Source organism: Phocoena sinus, chromosome 16 (genome assembly GCF_008692025.1).
Source record: "Phocoena sinus isolate mPhoSin1 chromosome 16, mPhoSin1.pri, whole genome shotgun sequence".
Classification (NCBI taxonomy): domain Eukaryota; kingdom Metazoa; phylum Chordata; class Mammalia; order Artiodactyla; family Phocoenidae; genus Phocoena; species Phocoena sinus.
The window spans coordinates 48,231,266-48,255,880 of NC_045778.1; the positions used below are offsets into that span (position 1 = coordinate 48,231,266).

General features: G+C 40.9%; 1 protein-coding gene across 1 annotated transcript in view; it reads right to left on the bottom strand.

Annotated features, from left to right (window-relative positions):
* Positions 1-24,615, bottom strand: part of SLC16A12 (solute carrier family 16 member 12) — a 92,851-nt gene that overhangs the window by 2,748 nt on the left and 65,488 nt on the right. The window contains exons 3-7 of the mRNA XM_032607890.1: positions 20,590-20,838; positions 9,891-9,994; positions 7,172-7,315; positions 4,962-5,541; positions 2,523-2,782 (exon numbers count right to left, since the gene is read on the bottom strand). Of these exons, the coding sequence (XP_032463781.1) occupies positions 2,523-2,782; positions 4,962-5,541; positions 7,172-7,315; positions 9,891-9,994; positions 20,590-20,699 (1,198 nt within the window). The 5' untranslated portion in view covers positions 20,700-20,838. The remainder of the gene's footprint in view (positions 1-2,522; positions 2,783-4,961; positions 5,542-7,171; positions 7,316-9,890; positions 9,995-20,589; positions 20,839-24,615) is intronic.

Consider the following 24,615-nt stretch of genomic DNA (forward strand, 5'->3'; position numbering starts at 1 on the left):
TCAATTATTTACCCATTTTCAAATCTAATAATTTGTCAGCATAATAACAATAGACTGCTAGCAACGCTGCTATTGGACCATCTTACAGTTTGAAATGCAAACTTCAGAAAGCAGAATTCTGTAATCACAGAATTTTTTTGTAATATCTTTTTTTCTTTATCTTTAAAGAAAAGATAAATTTTCTTTATCTCTTATTGCAACAAATTAACCACAATATCTATTCCGGCTCTAAATTTTGAGGAGAGCCAGAGTATATGATATGCAAAATATAGGTCACAATAATCAGAGACTCAGTGGGGTAAAATTAGACCTTGGCAGGAAATTATTTTGTGATTAAAAAGGTTTTTTAAATTTTTATTTTATATTGGAGTATGGTTGATTAACAATGTTGTGTTAATTTCAGGTGTACAGCAAACTGATTCAGTTATACATATACATGTGTCTATTCTTTTTCAAATTCTAAAAAGGTTTTTTAAAATGCCTCCAAACTTATATGCCAAGAAAATCCACCAGAGAAGTGTATGATTTCTCCTCTCACCTACTTCAAAACCATTAGTCAAAAAAGGCATGCAAAAATTGTTAGAAGCCCAAAGTTTCCTGCAATCCAAACTACTCTCAAATATTTTAGTTATCATGTGATTTGCTTGTACATTTTTGTAGCAGAAAACGGAAGAGATTGAGTAGAGAGTTATCTTAAAAGTAATTAAATAAGAGAAGTATTAAATAGGAACTCACACGCTAATCCTCTAGTACCTGGCAATGAGTATAATGTCTGATTTGCCAAATGAAGGCCATGGTTTGAAAAAAGGATCCAGGAATCCCAATTTATGTCCTATGACTTTTTAACAGAGTTACACTGTCCCTAAAGGTTGGAAAATACAAAAAAGTGGCTGTGGAGGGAGGATGTGGGAACATTTTGGGGGGCATTTTCCAAAAATGAAGCACTAAACATGTAGTCCTTTATCATGGAGCTTAAACTGACGAGGAATTTTAGTCAGCAGCTATCAAGCAGTCAGCTTCCCTTGGTTTGATGCTTTAGCAATTGCTGGAGTTTAGAACTAAGCCAAACTTTGTATTCATAATAGCAGCTAAAGCAGAAATCCTGCGTTCTTCAAAAAATTCCCTCCCTTCCTTCTAAGCAAATGTTTGACTCATATCTCTTCTGCCTATCTTCAGAGAACTTCTTCACTCTCGTTTTTGATTTAGGCAGGTAATAATCTGGACCAATTATTCTCAATCTTTAGTGTACAGAAGCATCACAAGAAAACTGGTTGAGAGTGTAGATTCCTGTAACTCACCCCCGAAGGTCCAGATCACAGCGGGAGGGTCAAGGAGTCTGCATTCTAACAAGGGCCCCAGGGGATTCTGATGCAGGTGGTCCCAAGACCTCATTCTGAGAGACACTGGTCTAGACCACACACCCCAGCAAGAAGGCATGGGTTCTGACCTGTTTGCTGCTATACCGACAGCGCCAAACACAGTGCTGGTGTACACAGGCAATAAAGATTTGTTGAATTACTTGTTTAATGTATGCAATGAATATTTGTTGAATTACTTATTTAATTATGTTTTTAATTTTTATATCATTTTTACAGTTTACAAAACATTCTAGATGCTTTATCTTGAATCCCAAATCTGTATATCCAAATCTGGCCTCCCTCAAATTCTCAGATTTCATCCTTAAACAGCGTTATTGAGCATTTTATTGGGTATTTCAGATATCTGAATATGTCTAAACATTAAATTTTTAGTATTTTTCTGGCAAAGCTACTCTCTCCAGCTTCCTTATTTCTTTCAACCATGCCATTATCTCCTAAGTTATCTTGGACTTCTTTCCCTCCTTCATCCCCACATGCTAAATTCAGTTGATTTTTTCCCCCAAAATGTCCCCCTTGCCCCAGAGCTCATTCTCATTTCTGCCGCAGCAGCCCTAGTTCAGGCCTTTATCAGATGGCTCTTGAACTATTAGGATGAAATCCTGTTTCTCCCCTAAGTTACCAGATCAATTGCTAGATCACGTTTTCTAAAATATACTCTTTACTATACTACCCCTTCGCACAAAAGCTGTAATACTAGCCATATTCTCTGAAGCGTATAGGGCCCCACTCCTTCGGCTGGCACTCAAGACATTCCACTATGACACCCGCGCTTTATCATTTCAGCCTCACCGCCTACCGCTCCCCCCCTACTGGAATCCTGTTCTCCTGCCAGCCTTCCCTCTGAATGTGCCCAACTTATTTATAAGTCTGAACAGCTGCTTCATTCCATTGCTTCTATCATTAGTGTGGAATGGAATCAAGATCCTAATTTGGGATTTTTTCTTTCCAAGTATGCTAAGGTCCCCCAGTTAGTTGGAAGAAGATTATAAAACAAGGATGTAGGTGAGACCATGGTGTTTTGGTGGCTCTGGCATCCCTTTCTCTTTCACTCTTCCCAACTTACTTCCAATCCTCATGGGTGTGTGTGAGTTCACTGTTTTTACACCAGTATGACAGAGAAGAGGGTTCTCTCTGCAAACTTACCTGCGATGGGTGGGCTCACCAAATACGGCACTGCATGGAGGAAGTACACCACGCCAAGTGCTGATGACAAAGAGGTGGTCCCCACGATTTCTGCAGTCACTACTGGGATCAGAGTCACATAGGCACCATCCAAGTAGCCAAACGTACAAGCGAAAGGCACGAGCAGGGGGAGACTTTGAAGCATTGGGAGGCAGAGGTAGCAGAGCCCATCCATTCCGATGGCAAAGAGGTAGCAAATATACTGGTAATTCTTCAGACACCTGTGGATGTGAAGACCAAGAATGAGTGCAGTATGCACAGGTTCTATCAAAGAGCTCTAGAATCATGCCCAGGTAGCAGTAAGCACTACAATTATTTATAGAGATGGCCTCCGCATTGTGTGTTTTCTACGTTGTCTTCCTGTCTTTCTTTTGGTATATGCAAATGCAAGAATGTATCTTCCCAGGAAGCATGGTATGGTAGAAAATAACCTGTGCTCTAAAATTAGAAAGATAGAAGTTTGAATCCAATTCTACCACCTACTAACTGCCTAACTCTAACTTCAATTCCTTTAGCTATAAAATGGGGAGGCTGTCTATCTCATAGTGTTATTCAAGGATAGTTGTGAAATAACACATAGAGTGTCAGGAGACTAATATTTTCTAGATGCTTTCAGATGTGTCATCCGTTAGTCTCCAGCACATCATATATGCTCAGTAACCCAAGTGGTTATACAAAGAGGAAGCCATAATATGAAGAAACGAAGGTGATTTGCCAGAGATTATGAAGGTCTTGTATTAGGACTAAGTTGTATTTCAAGACTTCCCCAGTGGTACTTCCGTGAACACTTCCCCTTTGTAGATCCAAACCCATCTATGATACAAATTATTTTAAAGACTCTGTATAATATCAGCACCAGCAATTTATGCTTTACAAATGTTTTTCTGCCCACAATCTCATTTAAGCCTCACAAAATGCTATAATGTCCATAGGCAAATATTGAACTGGCCCATTTTACAGATGAAGACCCTTGAGGATCTGAGGGTTAGGTGATTTTCTCTAGGTCACAGGGATAATACGGGGCAGAGCCAGCACAAGAACTTAGGTCTTGTATATCTCAGACTAGAGATCCCTCTCTCAGACTTATACCAGGCTGCTTCTTGTTGAGTTGTTTGATTGTAAAAATGGTTACCCTTTGCTCTCCCACCAACTCCTTAACCATTAAAAATGTGGATTTAATACTAAATATTATATTCACAATACTGGATAATGGCAGTTGGATCCTGATTAGTTCCCAAAGACATAACGTGTGAGAAGCCATAGGATGATAGCTCTTCCAGGTCATGGCTCAAGTGTGAAGAGTCCATCATTTAGGAGAATATGAGTAGTTTGCTCTCTTCAATCCAAACAGATTAGCATTAGCTGAAGAAACTACTCAGTAAATATCTTATAACTTTGGTTTCTAAGCCTAAAATCATAATGAAACTATTTGCTCTTTGCACTGTCAAATATAAATACATGGCTACAGGGCTTCCCTGGTGGCACAGTGGTTGAGAGTCCGCCTGCCGATGCAGGGGACATAGGTTCGTGCCCCGGTCCGGGAAGATCCCACATGCCGTGGAGCAGCTGGGCCCGTGAGCCATGGCCGCTGAGCCTGCGCATCCGGAGCCTGTGCTCCGCAACGGGAGAGGCCACAATAGTGAGAGGCCGGCGTACCGCAAAAAAATAAAAAATAAAAATAAATTAAAAAATCAATCAATAAATAAATAAATACGTGGCTACAGATAATGTGTTATTATTGACCTGATCCTCCTGCCTGGACTGGAATCTGTTCCTCTCTCTATTGCCAGCCACTCTGGGGTGGTTCAAAAGAAACTAAAACCACAATGCCCAGACAGAAGTTGTCTCACCGGAGGACTGATGTGACTTACAATGGAATTAAATCTGTCACCAGAACTTCGCTTCTGCCATTTATACATACCCAACATCCTAAAAAATCTAGAACAGATGTCAGCAGACTATGGCCAAATCCAGCCCACTACTTGTTTTTTGGACTGTGAACTAAGAATGGTTTTTCCAATTTTGAATGATTGGAAAAAATCAAAACAACAATAAAATTTTGTGAGGGAAAAATTGTATGAGAAATTAAAATTTTAATTTAAAATTAAATAAAGTCTTATTGGAACATGGCCACTCTCTCTTGGTCACATATTGTTTATGGCTGCTTTTGTGTTACAACAGCAGAGTTGGATAGTTGGAATCATAGGACCCACAAAGCTCTCCCTTTACAGAAAAGTTTGCTGACCTCTGACTGGAAGAACCAACACGGGAGTTGCCTTCAGACATCAAAAACCTGTTAACATTATTCAGACCTAGGTATTCTAGAGGGTAAGGTGATGAGGGGAAACTCAAAGTTTAAAGTCCCTAGTGGGGAACCAATGGCGGTTTCATGGATTTTACCTTCTGTCGGTTAGCCATCCGAACGTGATATTGCCAATAATGTCAATCACCCCAAGTATGGACATAAGAAAAGCAGCTTGCTGGTGACTCACTCCAATACTCAAAGCGTAAGGCATCAAGTATACAAAGAGAGGGCTGCAGCCATAAGCCATAAATAGAACAGAGATGGCCAATACAACAAAGTCCGACATCAGTAAAAAACTGTATTCCTGCTGCAAAGAGCCACAGAGGCAGGTCTGCACCCATTCTTTAGTCCAAGTCGAAGAGGGAGACGCCCGCTGAAAGCCTTGTGTCTCGGTTCTACAGACATGGTTCTGCTCTGAAGTTGTTTGGTCATCTTTAAGGGTAATTGGCCGCATCAAGGCACCGCAAACACAGAGATTCAAAACGAAACCCCCAAGGATGAGTAATGCTCCCCTCCAGGAAAACTGTTCAATAAGGAGCTGGACCACAGGAGCCAGGATGAAGATGCCAATGCCACTTCCCGACATGGAGATCCCATAAGCAAGGGCTTTCCGTCTGCTGAAATACTTTCCAACCATGGCAATAGCTGGAGAGTAACAAAGTGCAAATCCAAGACCTGGGGATAAAGAGAACTCTATGAGTGCTGGTGGCATGGCATGAACAGCCACTGAAAGAACATTTCTCAGAATCATACTGTCTGGAATAAAGAGAATCTGACCTTCAAATAAACCCTTTTAAAACTGCTTTCTACACCAAGCTGAAAATGAGTCTCCCCTCACCAGTCATCCACAATTTGCAAAGTATAGCGTATATATGACTTTCTTCTTGGGGAGAAAGGCCTTAAGGGAATATGACTTAAGCAAAATAAAATGAAGAACCTAAAAACTATTATACAAGCTCAATTTGAATTAACTAGAAAATCAGGATAATATTGACCTAAGAAATTTATTCTCCCCACCCCTTCTTTTTTAATAAATTAAAATTAATTTTAATAAATTAAATTATCTCTGGATAATTTAAGTATTTTTAAATTATCCAGAGAATTACTTCAACTCTTCACTGCCCCTGAAGACACAACTCTGATAATCTGGACCACACTGGAATTTGGGTTTAAACAGCATTTGTGACCCCGTGAAAGCTCCAGAGTAATCTCACATATTAGGAAACATTGTGCCAATTTGATACATGAGCATAGCATGTACACATAGCCACCTGAAAATACCCCTTAAAGTCAGCAGAAAGCCTCTTCAAGATTTTCCAATTCTATTCCTTTTAAGTCAAGAAAATTTGAAGGGCTTTAAACCTGGAATTTAAATGTCAGGGAAGGAAAAGGAGGACTACCTTCAGCTCCTGTTCCCACCTGCAGAGCAGAGTGAGCAATGATCCCAGTTTGCCTGGACTGAGGGCTTTCCCAGATGTGAGGCTTTCAGCACCAAGACCAGGATAGTTCCCGGTAAACTGGGATGATGGGGAACCCTAGCAGTCAGGCCCTTTGGATGACAGGGCACAGATACCATTTTTAGCTGACAAGAGCTAGATTTATAACCTTACTATGAGATTATATCCTTTATTGGCCTGATCATACTACCCCTGTGGCCCAGACAAGCGTTAGTGTTACCCTCCCCTCTGAGTGATGGGGCAGAAAACTGCTACTCTAGTCCCACCAGCCAAGCCCACCTTGATCCTATGCAGTCCCTGTAAGTGTGATTTATGGAATGCACATCAGTTGCTTCTCTTTCTATGGGTTTCATTCTCTAAAGATACTTCCATAACATCGAAAGAAAATGTGCAATGTAAGGATATTCACAAGGGGCTTTCTTTTTAAAATCGTAAAACCCCATTTATTGGACAATGGTACTCACTATAGAGTAGGGGCAACTCAGGTCAACCACAGACAGTATTTCAATGTCTCGGCAAAGATGTTGGGAGAATGATCATTGCCAATCATTGACATTGTGGCTAATGTCACATTGCTTCTGAGTGGAGAATCTCAGTCATACACGGCTGCCCAAGGGAAAGCCATCGGTCACTGTTGTCAAGTGGCTGAATTAAAGTGGTGATACATTTTCACTACAGTACGACAGTCCATTGGATTTCTAGCCCTTTTGGTTAACTGCTAGGTAGGCAGACATTAAGATAAATGATGCATCTTACAAAATGAATATTTTATGAATTACTGATCTGTTGGTGGCCTTGACAACCCCTGGGTAGGGTGGGGTGAGAAGGGTGGTACAAAGTGCCCTTACCTGTAAGAACTCCCAGAGTGAGGTAGAGATGCTTCAGACTGGTGGCAAATGAGCCCAGGATGAGACCAGTAGATGCGAGCAAGCCACCCAGCATGATTCCCACTTGACAGGAAAAATGGTTACTGACAACACTCCCAAGTGGAGCTTCAAAAACAATAATAAACAGGTTCAACACAAAGGCCTTGAGGGCACTGTGGAAAGGCTGTGGGTGCTGCACTGGCAGAGCAGAGAACGATCCATCTTCAAAGCCTCAAGCCCGCCCCACTCATTCTACAGATTTGGAAACCAAGGAGAGAGGAAGTGACTTGTCCATGGTCCCACAGAGAATAAGTAGCAGAGCTGGAATTAGGATCACATCTCCTGACTGGCGTTTGACGGCTCATTCCACATCTCCATTCTATGACAGCCATAATCCCAGGATTATGTGGTGTTTTTTAAACAGTGAATCAGCTCCTTTAAACTCCATGTCACTTGCACAGCGATGTGCCTTGTATGTCTCATATAGTATTGATCATACACAATTAACAATAATTATGACAGGTAAATGGTAGAGAAGGAAAGTGGGCAACACGGCATGGCCAGCAGTGTTATGCAGGAAAAGTCCAGGCAGAGAGATCATAGACAAATTTCACAGTCTGGCACTGTCTCCGGGCTTTTGGAAACGCTGTGGATGAGAAATCAAAGCCCAGAAAATCTAGGAAATGAGATGATGACATTTTGGTTGGCCTCACTCTATTTGTGGTTTAACAATGTGTCAGAATTGTGCCAACTTCCAGGCTTATAGAATAATAATTAAAGCTGGAAGAGGCCAAACAGAAATTGAAGCTTAGGGGAATATGACATACCCAAGATCACCAAGAACTATACAGTTCAGGGAACCTTACACCGAGCGCAGGGTTATTTCACCCTGTTATTCTGGCTCCTTGGGTCTCTCAGACTGATGGCAGAGATGATGGGTGAGGAATGTATGTGAATTTCTTTCTGAAGAATAATTCATGCTGACACCAGTACTCCTAGTAACAAGATCAGAAGAGCCAATTCTCTAGGTATCTGTGGAGTATAATTTTTATATCGATCAGGTTAAAATTGGGTGTGACACAAATGTACATGATACAATCAGTCATCAGCTTAATATCCCATCTAGTTAGAATAGTAGCTGGCTGCATATATAACCTCTGGAGAATAGGAATGAGCAAATCTCCTGAAAATATATCTAAATCTTCAGACTGGTGCTGCTATGGCTATTGGAAAGTGACAAAATGTATACTAAACTCAATGAAGAATGTTCACTTCTCTGTTCATCATAGGACGGATATGACCCCAATGGGCGTCCCAGATGTGATTCTGCAGAATTTAAATATTCTGCATCTAACATGACCCCGCTCTTAGCTCAGTGCCTCACATGGTCCTTGTGACCACTGTGGTCACTGAAGGTCATTTATTCCTCTTTGAGGGATTATAAATATTCTCCAAAAGATAACAGTGAGAGAAATGAATCACCTGTATCCTCCATGAAAGATAAACATGGCCGTCTTGGCATGCTCACACAAAGGCTGTGCCTAGTCATCTGACCCTGAAAACCAAGTGATCATCTTACTGGTTAAAAGAAAAAAGACAGGCTAGAAATAAAACCTGAAAATATGATTTCTTGATCCCTTATGACCTTCCTGCGTTATCAGTAGCGTCAGCTTAGCCATCTCATGAAACCTAGAATTGCACTCAAATTCCTCCCAACCAAGGAAATACATTTCAGCACAAATCCTGATTATGTACATTTTTCTAAAAATAAATATGAATCAGTACCTAGAATGGAATAGATGACATTATTTATGATACCAAATAATATAGTATTTCTCTTTTGCCATTAAGACATGGCCTGAAGAGATAACAGTTTTCTAAAATACTCAGGAGTCATCTAAATGAAAGGATTAAATGGGTCTAGTCTGCAAATAGATCATTTTGATTTGACCCAATTGCAGAAAATGTCTATGGCACTCATCTAATAACTTTGGTTGGAAAGTTTTAAAAAGAAAAATCTCAAGGTTAGTTTTTCCTTAGATCGATGAGAGATTCCATGAATCTTGAGAACACTCTGTACACCGTACGTAGCACCTGTGTGGCTCCTGATGAAAACTACAGCCGTAGTGAATGTGCTTATCTCATGGTTGCACCATTCTATCCTTCTACAATACTTCCCTAAGAATGAAGATTGATGCATGAAAAACGAGCCAAATTTTGAACTCTCTGGGAAGGGACAAGAATGAAAACGAGACTTGAGACGTGATGCACACATTGTTGGCACTCATTTAAGGAGATCACATTGAAATGGCTCGTGGTACTTTCCAATCGCTGTTTATGTGACTGGAGAATGAGAGGACCACAGCATTCAGAAGAAAGCAAGCATATACTGTACGGTTAACTGCGTCCAAAATCAGGACAAGTACTGTGATTGCCCAGTTCCCTATCTCTATAGGTATGTGTCCAATTGACTGTATTCACTACCTGGTCCATCTGACATCAGCCAAGAATGTTAACTGCAAAAGCACATCTGGGGGGGTTTGGCCAAATGCAGGATCATACTTTTCTTTTTATATGGTTTTAGCCTATTTTTAATCATAGCCCTTCTACTCAGGAAAACTGGTCATCAAAGGCAGTGGAAGGTCACTGTCATGTATAGTTCAAGGGTAGCCAGTAATTATCTATCCCAGGAGATACTCACCACAGAGCATGGTCACACAGTCTACAATGGAATGGATCCAGGCTGTCTGTGCATAATCCTGAGAGAAGTATGTCTGGAAGTCCACAAAAAAAATTGAAATACATCTGAAAAAAAAAAGTGCAAACATTTTATACCAAAAAAAAAAAAAAAAAGAATGAACATGTATTCGATTGAGAGTTTCAAGTTTTGGTTCAATCATCTGTTCCAGTCTCCAGGGGTTTTAACTGATTTTGAATGGTACATTGCTGGCCTGTAATAAGTGGGAAATCAGAAGCTGACCATCGAGATGTTCTAAGGGATAAGAACAAGTGTTTAGGACTTCCCTGGTGGCGCAGTGGTTAAGAATCCACCTGCCAATGCACGGGACACGGGTTCGATCCCTGGTCCAGGAAGATCCCACACGCTGAGGAGCACCTAAGCGCGTGAGCCACAACTACTGAGGCTGTGCTCTAGAGCCCTTGAGCCACAACTACTGAGCCCGTGTGCCACAACTACTGAATCTCACACACCTAGAGCCCGTGCTCTGCAACAAGAGAAGCCACCGCAGTGAGAAGCCCACGCACTGCAACCAAGAGTAGCCCCTGCTCGCCGCAACTAGAGAAAGCCCGTGCACAGCAACGAAGACCCAATGCAGCCAAAAATAAATAAATAAATAAATTAATTAATTAAAGAAAAAAAGAAACAAGTGTTCACCCACTAGAGTGGCTGCTGAAACCAAGTGGCTGTGAAGATCACTGCTGTAGGGAAGGTCTTGTGGAAAAGATGACAGGTCAGACACATGGATTGTTACTCATCATACTGTTTCACTAACATCTGAAACTTCTAAGAGGTTGTTATACAAGTTAAGACTTGACAATAAAGTATTATACATCACCCAGCAATTTCACTTCTAGGTTTTAAGCAAAGTTAATAAACAGATGGTGATGATAATAATAATAGATACACATAAAAGGATATACTCCGGAGAACTATTTATAATAGCCAAATATTGTAAACAGCATATATGTCCGTCAGTAAGGGACTGGTTAAGTAACTTATTGCACATCAATAAAATGAAATATCATTAGGTGTTAAAAATAATTTGCTTTGTATTATTGATTTGGAAATAAATTCACAATATAATGTTAAGTAAAAAAGCTACAAAATAGCTCATATAGTAAGGGATTATTTTTATAAAAATGTACTTCATGTAACTAGAAAAAGCCTGAAAGCATATTAACCAAAATGTATCCGGTCATTATATGTGCATGGTGAGGTTATAAATGATTTTTTATCTTTATTCTGCATTTTGAATTATTTTACAGCGAACCTGATTTCTTACACAATCAGAAATTTATCTGTGTGTGTGTATATACATACGTATGGGGGTGTATATACGTATGGGGGTGTAGAGACAGAGACAGAAACAGAGACAGAGACAGAGAAATTTTTATGCTGAAAAATAGCTAATTACTTAGGAAAAACAAGACATAAGTGATCCAGAAGCAACAGTTTGGAATGAACCGCACACAGATAATTCAGGACAGGAAGCTTTTAGAGCTCCGTGATAGCAGGGAAAGAAATCAGGCCTTGCAGCTTGGAGATGAGATAGGAGGATATCTGTCTCCTTGGATAGGACCACATTCCAACTCATTATGCTTCAGCAGCCCCTAATAACCTGTTATTTTACTCTCTCTTTCCTCTCCAGTTGCTGCTGGATGTAAAAGTGAGTGATGGAAAAGTTACAGAAGGGGGAAGAGAATCAGGGTGAATCAGGACTGCTGTGTTATGATGGTCCAGCTTCATGGGCATACAACCTATACAGTCGCACAGAATCTGGCACTCAGAAGCATTAAACTTGGTTCAACTCAGCTACCACTGTCTTAAAATTCCTAATAATTTTATCTTTGAATTTGCATTTTGGAAGTGAAGTCCAATGGGACAACGAAGCATGCATGTGGGCAGAGAGCTACGGATTCTTCAGTCTGCAATTCTGTGCTTTTCCATTTGCACATAGTCTTAGAGATGCCCCAGGACACAGAATTCCAGTAGACTCTTGTGTGGGAGTCCAGTAAGACTCAGACTGAGTACCAGGTAGGTGTGTTACACCTACAACTGAGTGAGCATGTGCACAGGGGAGTGAGAGAGAAAGACCATGCTTTCCTTTCAAACCAAAACTTGCTTCAAATGCAGAAGGCGGCAATGGTGTTTTAAGAAAGACAAAGGGCCGAGGATTCCTATCAGATCCTTTCTTACTCATGTTGCTTCTCTGGATTACCTGATCGCTTATGCTGAAAATGATGACACAGAAGGAAAGTAAAAGGTAGGGCTACCGGTAATATAAAGATGAACGGCAGATTTGTGCTACTAATGTAACATTTCCATTTTCTTTACTCAGAACAACACTAAATAGTAAATTTAAAACACCGTGAAAAACCGAGACCGCTGAAAAAAGGAAAAGCTTCCCATTTTAGTACGTTTACCAGCCCTTTTTTTCCTGCCTTTTGAACAAGGGGTCCTGCATTTTCATCTTGCACCAGGCCCTGTAATTACGTTGCCAGTCCTGGTGATAGGAAAGAGAAAAGGGATGGTATAGGGCAGTGATCCCCAACCTTCTCGGCACCAGGGACCAGGGAGCGGTTTCGTGAAGACAATTTTTCCACGAAGGGGGGCGGGGTGGGGTGAGGTGGGGGATGGCTCAGGAGGCAATGCGGCGATGGGGATTTGCGGATGAAGCTCCGCTCACTCTCGCCCTGCTCACCTCGTGCTGTGCGGCCCTGTTCCTAACCGGCCGCGGGCTCCTATCTGTCCGCAGCCCAGGGGTTGGAGACCCCTGGTATAGGGTGCTAAATCCTAAGTCCCAGAAGGTACTGGGATGGAGTTTGATGTGCAGAGTACACAGAGGGATCAACACTTGTGGGCAGGATTAGGTAGAGTGAGCTGGGCAAACAGATATAGGCCTGACAGGCCTCAGCAAATCCCCAGGGAAATGGGCGGGCCTTTACCCACCTCCCTCCGTCAATCATTGGATATGGGCACCGCTGGAGGGGCGAGCTGTCGGGAGAGGCAGCTCTGCGCAGGTGAGGGGGACCCTGCGGACACTGACAGCTGATGTTCACCCTGCAGCTGAGGCCCTCCAGATGCCACACCTCCGTATTCACCAGAGTGCCGTTCTTGTCCTCCACACTGAGCACTGTATGGGATGACATCTATCAAAGGGACATCAAAAGTTGTCCTTCCCCTTCCACTGATTTAAGAAACCAGACAACGTGCTATAGTAGATCCGATGCTAGGTTAATAATTATATCAGAGTTTGGAGTACTGAAACATAGTCACAACGAAAATGCAGAGAATGATAACATAAACTACCCGGCTGAGTATATAAATTTAAATTTAATTAAAATATCGCAGCACTTTTCCTAAAGCATGAGCTAACTGCAACAGCCTTATACTAGTTTTAATTCGGTACAACAATAACAGGAAACTCTACGATGTTTCTTCACATCCTAAATATTGCTAGACTAGTATAAAAAGTCTATTATTTTCTCCTAACCACTAGGCCTTCGATTTAAGTGAATAATGATTTCTTGGATATAGCCTCAGTATCAAAATAGTTAAGTTATCCTTAGCCCAGGGTTTCTCAATCGAAGCACTGTTGACATTTCGGACCTGATAATTCTTTGTCCTGGGGGCTGTCCTGTGCGTTGCAGGATGTTTAGCAGCATCACTGGCCGCTGCTCAGAATGTCTCCAGACACTGCCAAAGGTCCCCCCGGAGAGCAAAGTCAGCCTGTTTAGGACCACTGATCTAATCAACTATCAAATTCTGCTATTCTACCTTATAAATATCTTTCAAATGCTGCCACGGAGCTCCATTGCCTTTATATCATTCATGACAACACTTCTCTCCTGGACTGCCGCCAAAACCCTCCTAACTGATTTTCCTGAATTCACACTTGGCTACGTTCAGTATATTCTACACTCCATGGTCCAAGTGTCCTCCTCACTAGAACACAAATCAGATCCTGATGCTTCAAACTTTTTTTTTTTTTTGCGGTACGCGGGCCTCTCACTGTTGCGGCCTCTCCCGTTGCGGAGCGCAGGCTCCAGACGCGCAGGCTCAGCGGCCATGGCTCACGGGCCCAGCCGCTCTGCGGCATGTGGGATCTTCCCGGACCGGGGCACGAACCCGTGTCCCCTGCATCGGCAGGCGGACTCTCAACCACTGCGCCACCAGGGAAGCCCGCTTCAAACTTTTTAACATGACTTATGAGACCCTGCATAAGTTGGTCTTTCTTAGCATCTCTCCTTTCTTCCCATCTGGTGCATTCCTCACTTCAGAGAGACTGAACTTCTTTCTACAACTTTTGACATACCACACATGCTTTTTCACACCTCTGAGCATCTTTTTTTCTAGGATGATCTCCCATCCGCCCTCATTCTTTTAGTCTTAAGATAATAGTCAACTCCTCCAGGAAGGCTTCCTTGACTACCTGAGTCTGGGCTTGATACCTTTCTTAAGTATTTCCACTACACGCTGGACCCTCACCACACTGTGTGGCGATGTTCTTTGCATTTGTTTGTATTCTCCACTAGACTCTTGCTCTGTGACAGCAAAGACCATGTCTGTCTTATCTTGCATTGAATCCCAAATATCCAGTACCATAGCTTCCATGTATGGGATGCTCATTAAACATTGTTCAAGGTTCAAGGTATGAAAGGAAGAAAATTAGGAGGGAAGGCAGGCTGAGAGTTGCTAGAGAAGTCACTGGAAGATAAAGAAGTGAAATGGTTGAGTAGCAACTTCAAGAACGTGAATGAGAAAGGAAGAGGAAGAACAGATGGCAGCTATGTAGGAGCACATGGCTAGATACGGTACAGTAGAGGTGTGAAGAATCTGAGCTTATAAGCTGAGAGAAAGAACTAGTAAAAGAGAGATGCAGAAGTTGGAAATGTGGAAGAACATAGGACAACTAAGAGGAAAGCACCCCAAACGACAATAAGATATTTTGGTGTTGTAAATCATAATCTCTTCTCTCCACTAAATTGTTTTGAGGGGTTTAATATTTGTGGGACTATGTTTATTTCTTGTGACTTTTTTACCTTGTTCTGTTGTTTTGGTTTCTGTTTGACGGGTTTTTTACAACTGATTTGACTAGTCATATCAAACTGTAGGTATGTAAAATTCAGAAGTAACACCTGAGATTCTTGCCCAAACATGTGAGTAGGATTGTCAGAGGTAAAATTTAATAACCACATACATATGCTTCTTTTTTTAATATATAAATTTATTTATTTTTTATTTTTGGCTGTGCTGGGTCTTCGTTGCTGCGTGTATGCTTTCTCTAGTCGCGGTGAGCAGGGGCTATTCTTTGTTGCGGTGCGTGGGCTTCTCATTGCAGTGGCTTCTCTTGTTCTGGAGCATGGGCTCTAGGCACACGGGCTTCAGTAGTTGTGGCATGTGGGCTCAGTAGTTGTGGCTCATGGGCTCTAGAGCAAAGGCTCACTAGTTGTGGTGCATGGGCTTAGTTGCTCCACGGTATGTGGGATCATCCCAGACCAGGGATCGAACCCGTATCCCTTGCACTGGCAGGCGGATTCTTAACCACTGTGCCACCAGGGAAGTCCTGAAATATGATTCTTAACATAGATAATGTGTTTGGTAACAAGATGTCTTGAAGCAAAAATATGTAAGCCATGTACATTAACGAACAGAGGGAGTAAATAAATAAGAATGACTACTTTAATAGCCTGCACAATTTTAAGCTTATATAAATTTTATGTGTAAGGAAGCATCATCAGTTACAAGGTAAGAGGGAAATATGATTTTTAAATGCCCTGGATTATAAATGGTAGCATTGTCTGTAAAGCAAAAACCAGCAAGCAATATAAACGTCCATCAATAAAAATGTTTTAAATAAATTATGGAAACATCCATATGGTGAAATTTTAAGCACCTACCTTTCAGTGAGGTAGAGCCCTATGTGCTGATATGGAAATATTTCCAAAAGATATTAAACAACAAAAAAAAGTTCAAAACAGTGTGTATAATATGATCCCATTGGTGTAAATGAAAAGAACATGCTTTATATGTGGACATAAGGTTTTTAAAAAAATTTCTGGACAGATCTCAAGAAACTATTTATGAGATTAATTTTAGGCAGTGAAACAGGGATTCAGGAAGGGAGGAGAAAAAGGCTTTATCTTATAAGTTTCTGTATTGTTTGAATTTTTACCTTCCAGATGTATGGTTTAACTTTTAAGCATATTATTGAAACCAAAGAGAAGGGAACACTCGCAAATTCATTTTATGAGACTAGCATTATCCTAATACCAAAACCAGAAAAGGACACTATTAGAAAAGAAAACTACAGGCCAATATTCCTGATGAGTATAGATGCAAAAATTCTCAATAAAATACTAGCAAACTGAGTTGGCAGCATATTAAGAGGATCATTCACCAGGTTCAAGTGGAATTTATTCCTGGGAGGCAAGGATGGTTCAACATACACAAATCAATCAATGTGACACATCATATTAATAGAATGAAAGAAATGAATTGTATGATCATCTCAATAGACACAGAAAAAACATTTGATAAAATTCAACATCCATTTATGATAAAAACTTAACAAATTGGGCATGGAAGGAACATATCTCAGCATAATAAAGCCATAAGTCACAAGCCCACAGCTAATATCATGCTCAATGGTAAAAGGCTGAAAGCTCTTCTTCTAAAATGAGGAAAAAGACAAGGGTGGCCACTCCCATCACTCCTATCCAACACAGTCCTAGAAGTCCTTGCCTTGGCAATCAGGCAAAAAAAATTAATAAAAGGTATTAGCATTGGAAAGGAAGAAGTAAAATTGTCTCTATGTGCAGATGATATGATTTTATATATAGAAAATCCTAAAGACACAACCAAAAGTCTCTTAAATCTAATCAATGAACTCAGTAAGTTGCCGGATATAAAATTAACATACAAAAATCAGTAGTGTTTGTATACACTAACAATAAAATTTCCAAAAAAGAAATAAAGAAATTGATCCCATTTACAATAGCATCAAATACAGTAAGTTTAACTAAGGGCATGAAAGATCTCTATGCTGAAAACTACAAGACATCAGTGAAAGAAACTGAAGAAGACACAAATAAATGGAAAGATATCCCATGTTTGGGATATCTTTTGGGACTGGAAGAATTAACATTATTAAAATGTCAACACTATCAAAAGCCATCTATATATTCAATGCAATTCCTATCAAGAATCCAGTGGCATTTTTTACAGACGTAGATAAAACACTGTTAAAATTTATATGGAACCACAAATGATCCTAAATAGCCAAAGAAATCCTAAGAAAGAGGTATCACACTTCCTGATTTCTAACTATAATATAAAGCTGTAGTCATCAAAACAGTTTGGTACTGGCATAAAAACAGACAAATAAACCAGTGGAACAGAACTGAGAACCCAGAAATAAACCTAAGCATCAACTAACGTTTGAAAAGGGAGCCAAGAATATTCAATGGAGAAAAGACAGTCTCTTCAGTAAATAGTGCTGAGATAATTGGATATTCACATGTAAAAGAATAAAACTAGACCCATATTTTAGACCACTCACAAAAATTACCTTGAAATGGATTTAAGGATTAAATATAAGACCCGAAGCTATGAAATTACCAGAAGAAAACATAGGAATAAAGTTCCTCAGCATGGGTCTTGGTAATGATTTTTTGGATACGTCACCTAAAACACAAGCAACAAAATAAAAAATGAACAAGCAGGACTACATCAAACTAAAAAGCTTCTGCACAGCAAAATAAACCATCAACAAAGTGAAAAGAATGGGAAAAAATATTTGCAAACCACGTATCTGATAAAGGGTTAATATCCAAAACATACAAAGAATGCACACAACTCAACAGTAAAAAAACAAATAACCCAATTTTAAAAATGAGCAAAGGACCAAAATAGACATTTCTTCAAAGAAGATATACTAAAGACCAACAGGTACATGAAAAGATGCTCAACATCACTAGTTGTTAGGGAAATGCAAGTTAAAACCACAATGAGCTATTACTTCACACGTGTTAAAATAGTCATCATCAAAAAGATAAGAGATAACAAATGCTGGTATGGATGCAGAGAAAAGGGAACCCTTGTGCACTGTTGATGGGATTGTAAATTGGTACAGCCACCATAGAAAACAGTAGGGATAAAAATAGAACTACCATGTGATCCAGAAATTCCACTGTTGGGAATAGATCCAAAGACAATGAAAGCACTAACTAGAAAAGATATCTGCACCCCCATGCTCATAGCAGCATGATTTTTAATAGCCAAGACATGGATGGATGAATGGATAAAGAAGGTGTGGTATGTATATACAATGGAATATTATTCAGCCAGAAAAAAACGAGGAAATCCTACCATTTGCAACAATATGAACGGACTTTGAAGGCATTCTGCTAAGTGAAATAAGTTAGAGAGAGAAAGACAAATACTGTATAATCTTAAATATATGTGGAATCTAAAGCAACAACCAAGCGCATATAAAAAGAGATCAGACTTATGGTTACCAAGGCGGGGGGTGGGGAGGGGAAGGGAATTGGAGGGAGGTGGTCAAAAAATACAAACTTCCAGTTATAAGATAAATAAGTACTAGGGATGTCATGAACAATATGATGACTACAGCTAACACTGTTGTATGATATATAGGAAAGTTGTTAAGAGAATAAATCCTAGGAGTTCTCATTGTGAAGAGAAAAGTTTTTATCTTTTTTCTTTTCTTTCCTTTTTATTGTAGTTATATGAGAAGACGGATGTTAGCCGAACCTATAGTATATGTAAATCAAATCATCATGCTTACAAACTATTATATATAAAATAGATAGACAACAAGGTCCTAATGTATAGCACATGGAACTAAATTCAATATTCTGTAATAAACCATAATGGAAAAGAATATATCTATTCAGTTATACACACACACACACACACACACACACACACACACACACACACACACATATAAAAAAACTGAATCACTTTGCTGTACACCAGAAACGAACACAACACTGTAAGTCAACTATACTTCAATAAAAAAAATCATGCTGTATGCCTTAAAATTATATAGTGATGAATGTCAGGTAGTTCTCCATAAAACTGGAAAAAGAATTAACTGCCCAATAGGCACTGATCCTCTGAATTGACAAATCACCGTGCAGGCTGCTTTCCTCGTCTCTGTCTCCAGTTCTCTTGGTTGCTTCCTGGTGTGTCACCCTTTTCTCCTCTGAGCCTATTGTGCTCAGGTATCCTCCTCTCAGCCTCTCCCAGGAACCTCTGAAAACAGGCCTTTGCTGCCAGCCACAATCCTCTTTTCTGGTTCCCAGCCGCCCTTCTTAAAGAAGCACTAAGCTCACTTCCAGAACTTTCCTCTCATGGGAATGATGAAAGCTTCCACATGTAAGAACCAAGATGAAAGAGATGCCTTTTAACTCTATGACCTTCTCACTCCCAGAACACAAGATCCATAATCCAGACAGAAGAAAAATCAGACTCAACCATCATATTATTTTAAACAAATCTACGGTTTATTTTGACACATAACCAACGAATCCTTATTGTAGCAAAAACAAACATCCTGCTTCTTTCCTGCATTATCTATTTGTTATGGGGGGTACATCGATGCTTTTATTTATTTTTATTTTTTATTTTTGCGGTACTCGGGCCTCTCAACTGTTGTGGCCTCTCCCGTTGCGGAGCACAGGTTCCAGATGCGCAGGCTCAGCGGCCATGGCTCACGGGCCCAGCCGCTCCGCGGCACGTGGGATCCCCCCACACCGGGGCACGAACCCGCGTCCCCTGCATCGGCAGGCGGACTCTCAACCACTGCGCCACCAGGGAAGCCCGGCTGGCGGACTCTTAACCACTGCGCCACCATGGAAGCCCGATGCTTTTATTGATGATGCTATCAAGTGAAGATAATGTAGTGCAAATCAGTTTCTTTGGCTGCCAAGGGAGTGTTGCCAGAGAAGAGCAACAGAGTTCAATTTGAATGAAGGCACCTCTAGAGGAGAGAGCTAGCACATGCAGATTTCAAGTGTGGCTTTATTCCAAATGTAAATGAGATGAACGCATCTCAGTGTATGCACGTTTAACTTAAGTATAGTCAAGGCTATGCCCTTGGGTAAAAGGAAAAGAGGAAACATGACCAAATGAGATGGGAGAATCCCTGTATTTATGCTCTTTCTCTCCTTCAACCTAGAAATCAGCCTCCACTACCAGAGCCAAGTGCAAAATGAAGCAAAAGAATTTAAACTCTAGGCTTTCAGCTTCCAACGGCTCAGAGTTCTGGTGAGCTGAGATGTTTTCAAGGACTATTTTGAGCTTATATATTTGTCCTTTGTGGGATGAGCTGCTTATGAAAATAAATGTCTGGCATAGCCATAATATTTAGCTGAAAAATGTCCTAACACTCCAGGTTTATGTGTCAGAGATTGTAAGAGACCACTATCCAGGACTTTTAAATGTCAGAAAATCACATTCCTTGCAAAGAAAAAGATATCCAAGCAGTCAAAGGAAATACACACACACGCACAAAACATATATTTACACATATATTTTCACAATGACAGGTTCAGAACTAGAATGAAGCCGACTTAGAAAAAAAGACAAGCCAGGTCATCTGATAATAAATCGAGAAGAAAGTCCCACCTACCTGGTTACTGCCCGGGTACAGATGGTAACAAGGAAACAGCCAGCCACAATCATCCAACCCCATCCTCCATCCGGTGGGGAGGTAGACCGAGATCTATTTACTTTTGCCATGGCTTCAGTTCTTTTTTCTTCTTTTCCAAGTTACTCCAACAGCCCAGTTATGATCTTGGAAGGGTCTGTTGTCCAGTGATTTCCTGTTGGCATTCAAGACTGATATAGAGTGCTACCTGGAACATGGGTTACTGGCCATCTAAAACCAAAAATCAGGACATAGTTGTATTTTATTGCCATATCCAAAGATAGCTTTTCACTTGGTGAAAATGATTATTACTTTCCTGTTAAATATGATTATTCGTTAACTGTGAATACTGGCCTAGTGCAAAGACCATTAGTTATCCTTGGAACCTCTCCCCCTTCTTCTTTTTTTAATAACAGATCTTCTCAACTTTTAGCCAAATCCATGACGACAGTTTGGATACGATACCTTGAAGGTAGATGTGGCAACATGGTTTAGTCTAGACTAAAGGGATATGAGCAAAATAATACATGCCACTTTGGGTTCCTCAGCTCAAAGGCAAAGGCACTTTCTTAAGACTTCCGCCACCTCCTTTCCCATAGACTGGAATGTGGATGTGGGGATGAGACAGTTCCAACCACACAGGCCAGACATCACCCTAGGGGCTGGCAGAGCTACAGGACAGAATGAGCCTGGGTTCTCAAACGACTCTGTGGGGAAGAGGTGCCTCTCCAGCTCCCGACTTCACACACCCCTCACTGTTACACCAAAGGTAAATAAGCCTCAGCTTTATTTGAGGCTCTCCATTCTGGAGTCTTTCTGTTACAACAGCTTAGGCTATGTCTTAATTATTATACTGAATGATTCTGACGGTAACTGTGTTGGCCTTTCTGACCAAGAATGCTATAATTCTTAGATGGAAAAAATTGAAGCAAGAAGAGAATGAAAAATAAGTGAAACAGGGGCTTCCCTGGTGGCGCAGTGGTTGAGAGTCCGCCTGCCGATGCAGGGGACACGGGTTCGTGCCCCGGTCCGGGAAGATCCCACATGCCGCGGAGCGGCTGGGCCCGTGAGCCATGGCCGCTGAGCCTGCGCGTCCGGAGCCTGTGCTCCGCAACGGGAGAGGCCACAACATTGAGAGGCCCGCGTAACGCAAAAAAAAAAAAAAAAAAAAAAAAAAAAAAATAAGTGAAACAGAATAGAAAGCCCAGAAGCTAGTACATAATAATTCAATACAACTAAATAAGGTAGCAAAGAGGGATGGGGGAAAAAAAGGATTATTTGCTACCTCCTGTTACAACTCTCCATTTAATTCCTTTTTTAAAAAAATAAACTTATTTATTTTATTTATTTTTGGCTGCACTGGGTCTTCGTTGCTGTGTTTGGGCTTTCTCTAGTTGTAGCGAGCAGGGGCTACTCTTCGTTGCAGTGCGTGTGCTTCTCATTGCAGTGGAGCACGGGCTCCAGGGCACATGGGCTTCAGTAGCTGTGGTTCACGGGCTCAGTAGTTGTGGCTCGCGGGCTCTAGAGCGCAGGCTCAGTAGTTGTGGCGCATGGGCTTAGTTGATCTATGGCATGTGGGATCTTCCCGGACCAGGGCTCGAACCCGTGTCCCCTGCATTGGCAGGTGGACTCTCAACCACTGCGCCACCAGGGAAGTCCCTCCATTTATTTCTTAACCTTCTAGATAGATCAGAGTTAAATGTAAAAAAGAAGTCCTTTAGAATCTAGGAGAAAACATATGCAAATAATTATCTAACCTCTGGATGGGAAAAGGACTCCCTGAGATGTAAAGTAATGTTAACAAACCAAGGGAAAATTTTGTCGATTTGTCTAAATTAAAATTTAACATGTCTATACACCAAAACATGTGATAAATAAGACCAAAAGGTAAACCATAGACTTGGGGAAAAAAAAAAAGCAACACATGATTCAAAGAAGTAATATCTGCAACATTAATTCATTCAACTACCAACACTTACGGAGGATCTAATGTGCGTTAGGCATCATTCTGGACACCGAGGATTCAGTGATAAGCAAGACACACACAGCTCCTCGTGGTAGACAGTTTCTGAGCTACCCCTACGGTCTCACATCCTGTTGTTCTTGTCCTTGTGTAATCCCTTCCATTGAGTGTGGGTGGGACCTGTGACTTGCTTCTAACCAGAATATGGCACAAGTGATGGCACGTGACTCCCATGATTAGATCATGCTGAATAAGACTCAGCCTTGCTAGCCGACTCTCACTCTCCTGCTGGCCTTGAAGAAGCAGGCTGCCGTGTTGCACACTGCCATGGAGAAGGCCACGTGGCAGGGAACTATGGGTAGCCAGCCGGAGCTGAGGACAGCCTCAAAAAGCTAAAGTGACAGCAAAAAGCTAAAGCTCTCAGTCCTACAACAGAAGGAAATGAATTCTGCCAACATGTCAAGTGAGCTTGGAAGCAGACTTTTTCCCTAGTTGAGCCTCCAGTTGAGAACACACTCTGGCTGACACTTTGATTGCAGCTTTGTGAGACCCTGAGCCAAGCCACCCAGGCCCAACTAAGCGCGGCCTGAAAGTGGTCCCACAAGAACTGTGAGATCAAGTGTTTCTTATGGTATACTTTGGCATGTCAATCAAGCTTCTTAATTACAGTTAGGGATGAATTTTTTAAGAGACTAAATCAGAGTTTTAACAGGTGATTTTTCCACTGGATTGAGCCAATCACCCAATTTGGGACATAATTTTATAATGATCACCAGAAGAAATTTTAAATAATATTAATTAAATGAAACATCAGGGACTTCCCTGGTGGTCCAGTGGCTAAGACTCTGCGCTCCCAATGCAGGGGGCCCAGGTTTGATCCCTGGTCAGGGAACTAGATCCCGCATGCCGCAACTAAGACCCAGGGCAGCCAAATAAATAAAATGAATATTTAAAAAATATATATCTGCTCTTTATAAATAAATAAATAAAACATCATTTCAAATATGACTAAGCATGCATTGTTTGGCGACCACAGACCATGCACCACCTGGTAAATCATGGACAAACCAAACTGTCTAATAAAGAAAAATTTACTTTAAAACCATGACTTTCTCAAGAAAATGGCTCATAGTAAAACCTTGCAAGCGTTCATCTTTGAAGCCACGGGAACAAATTGGCAACCTGTGAGTTCAGAGAACAAATGCAGAGCAAAGATAGTGAGCCGAAGGCAACAAGAGTGATTCCACGTAGACCACTTAGGTTTGCTCACTTTCAAGACCTGGAAGTGCCTCCCTTTTCATCTTAATTGGCCATCCTGTGAATGTGGGGAGACTGACAAAGGAGATGGAGTGAATGTCTGGAGAGTATAAATCCATCAGAAGTATTAGAAGAGCAGTACTGATACAAATATTAAGCCTACTGAATGACAGAAAGTCAAAATTATTATTTGAAATGGTAATATTGCTAATCACTGGCCTAGGGACAGAGTCATAGCCAAAACACTGGGCTAAGTGAAAACAACAATATGGAGGTAGCTTTTCAGACCATCCACAGGCCACATTGCTATGAAGCAGCGTTATAGACAGTATCTCATTTAATCCTTACAACAACCATAGATGGTAGGTATTATTATCCCTATTTTACAGAAACCGTAACTCAGACTAGAGAGATGCAGTAATTTTCCTAATTATTATTATCACTACCAAGGAGCAGGAATGGGATATGAACCCTAGTCTTACTTTTCCTAACCAATGCCCTATACTACTTCCGCTACTTTTCCTTATTCCTTGATGTAAATTCATATACATTTTAACCTAATCATACGCATATAATTCTCACTGAAGGCACACCAGTAGGACATTAATTGCAACCTGATGCAGCTAGAAATACAGTTCTTTCAATGGTACCATTGGCATTTCCCTGAAACATGCCTAAGGTCACTGACTTGATTAGCTAGGGAACTCTCCCTGATTTCAAAACAACCTGAGGAGTCTCCAACACTCTGGAGCTTCAGGGTCAGTCCCTCCAAAACATAACTTTGTGTC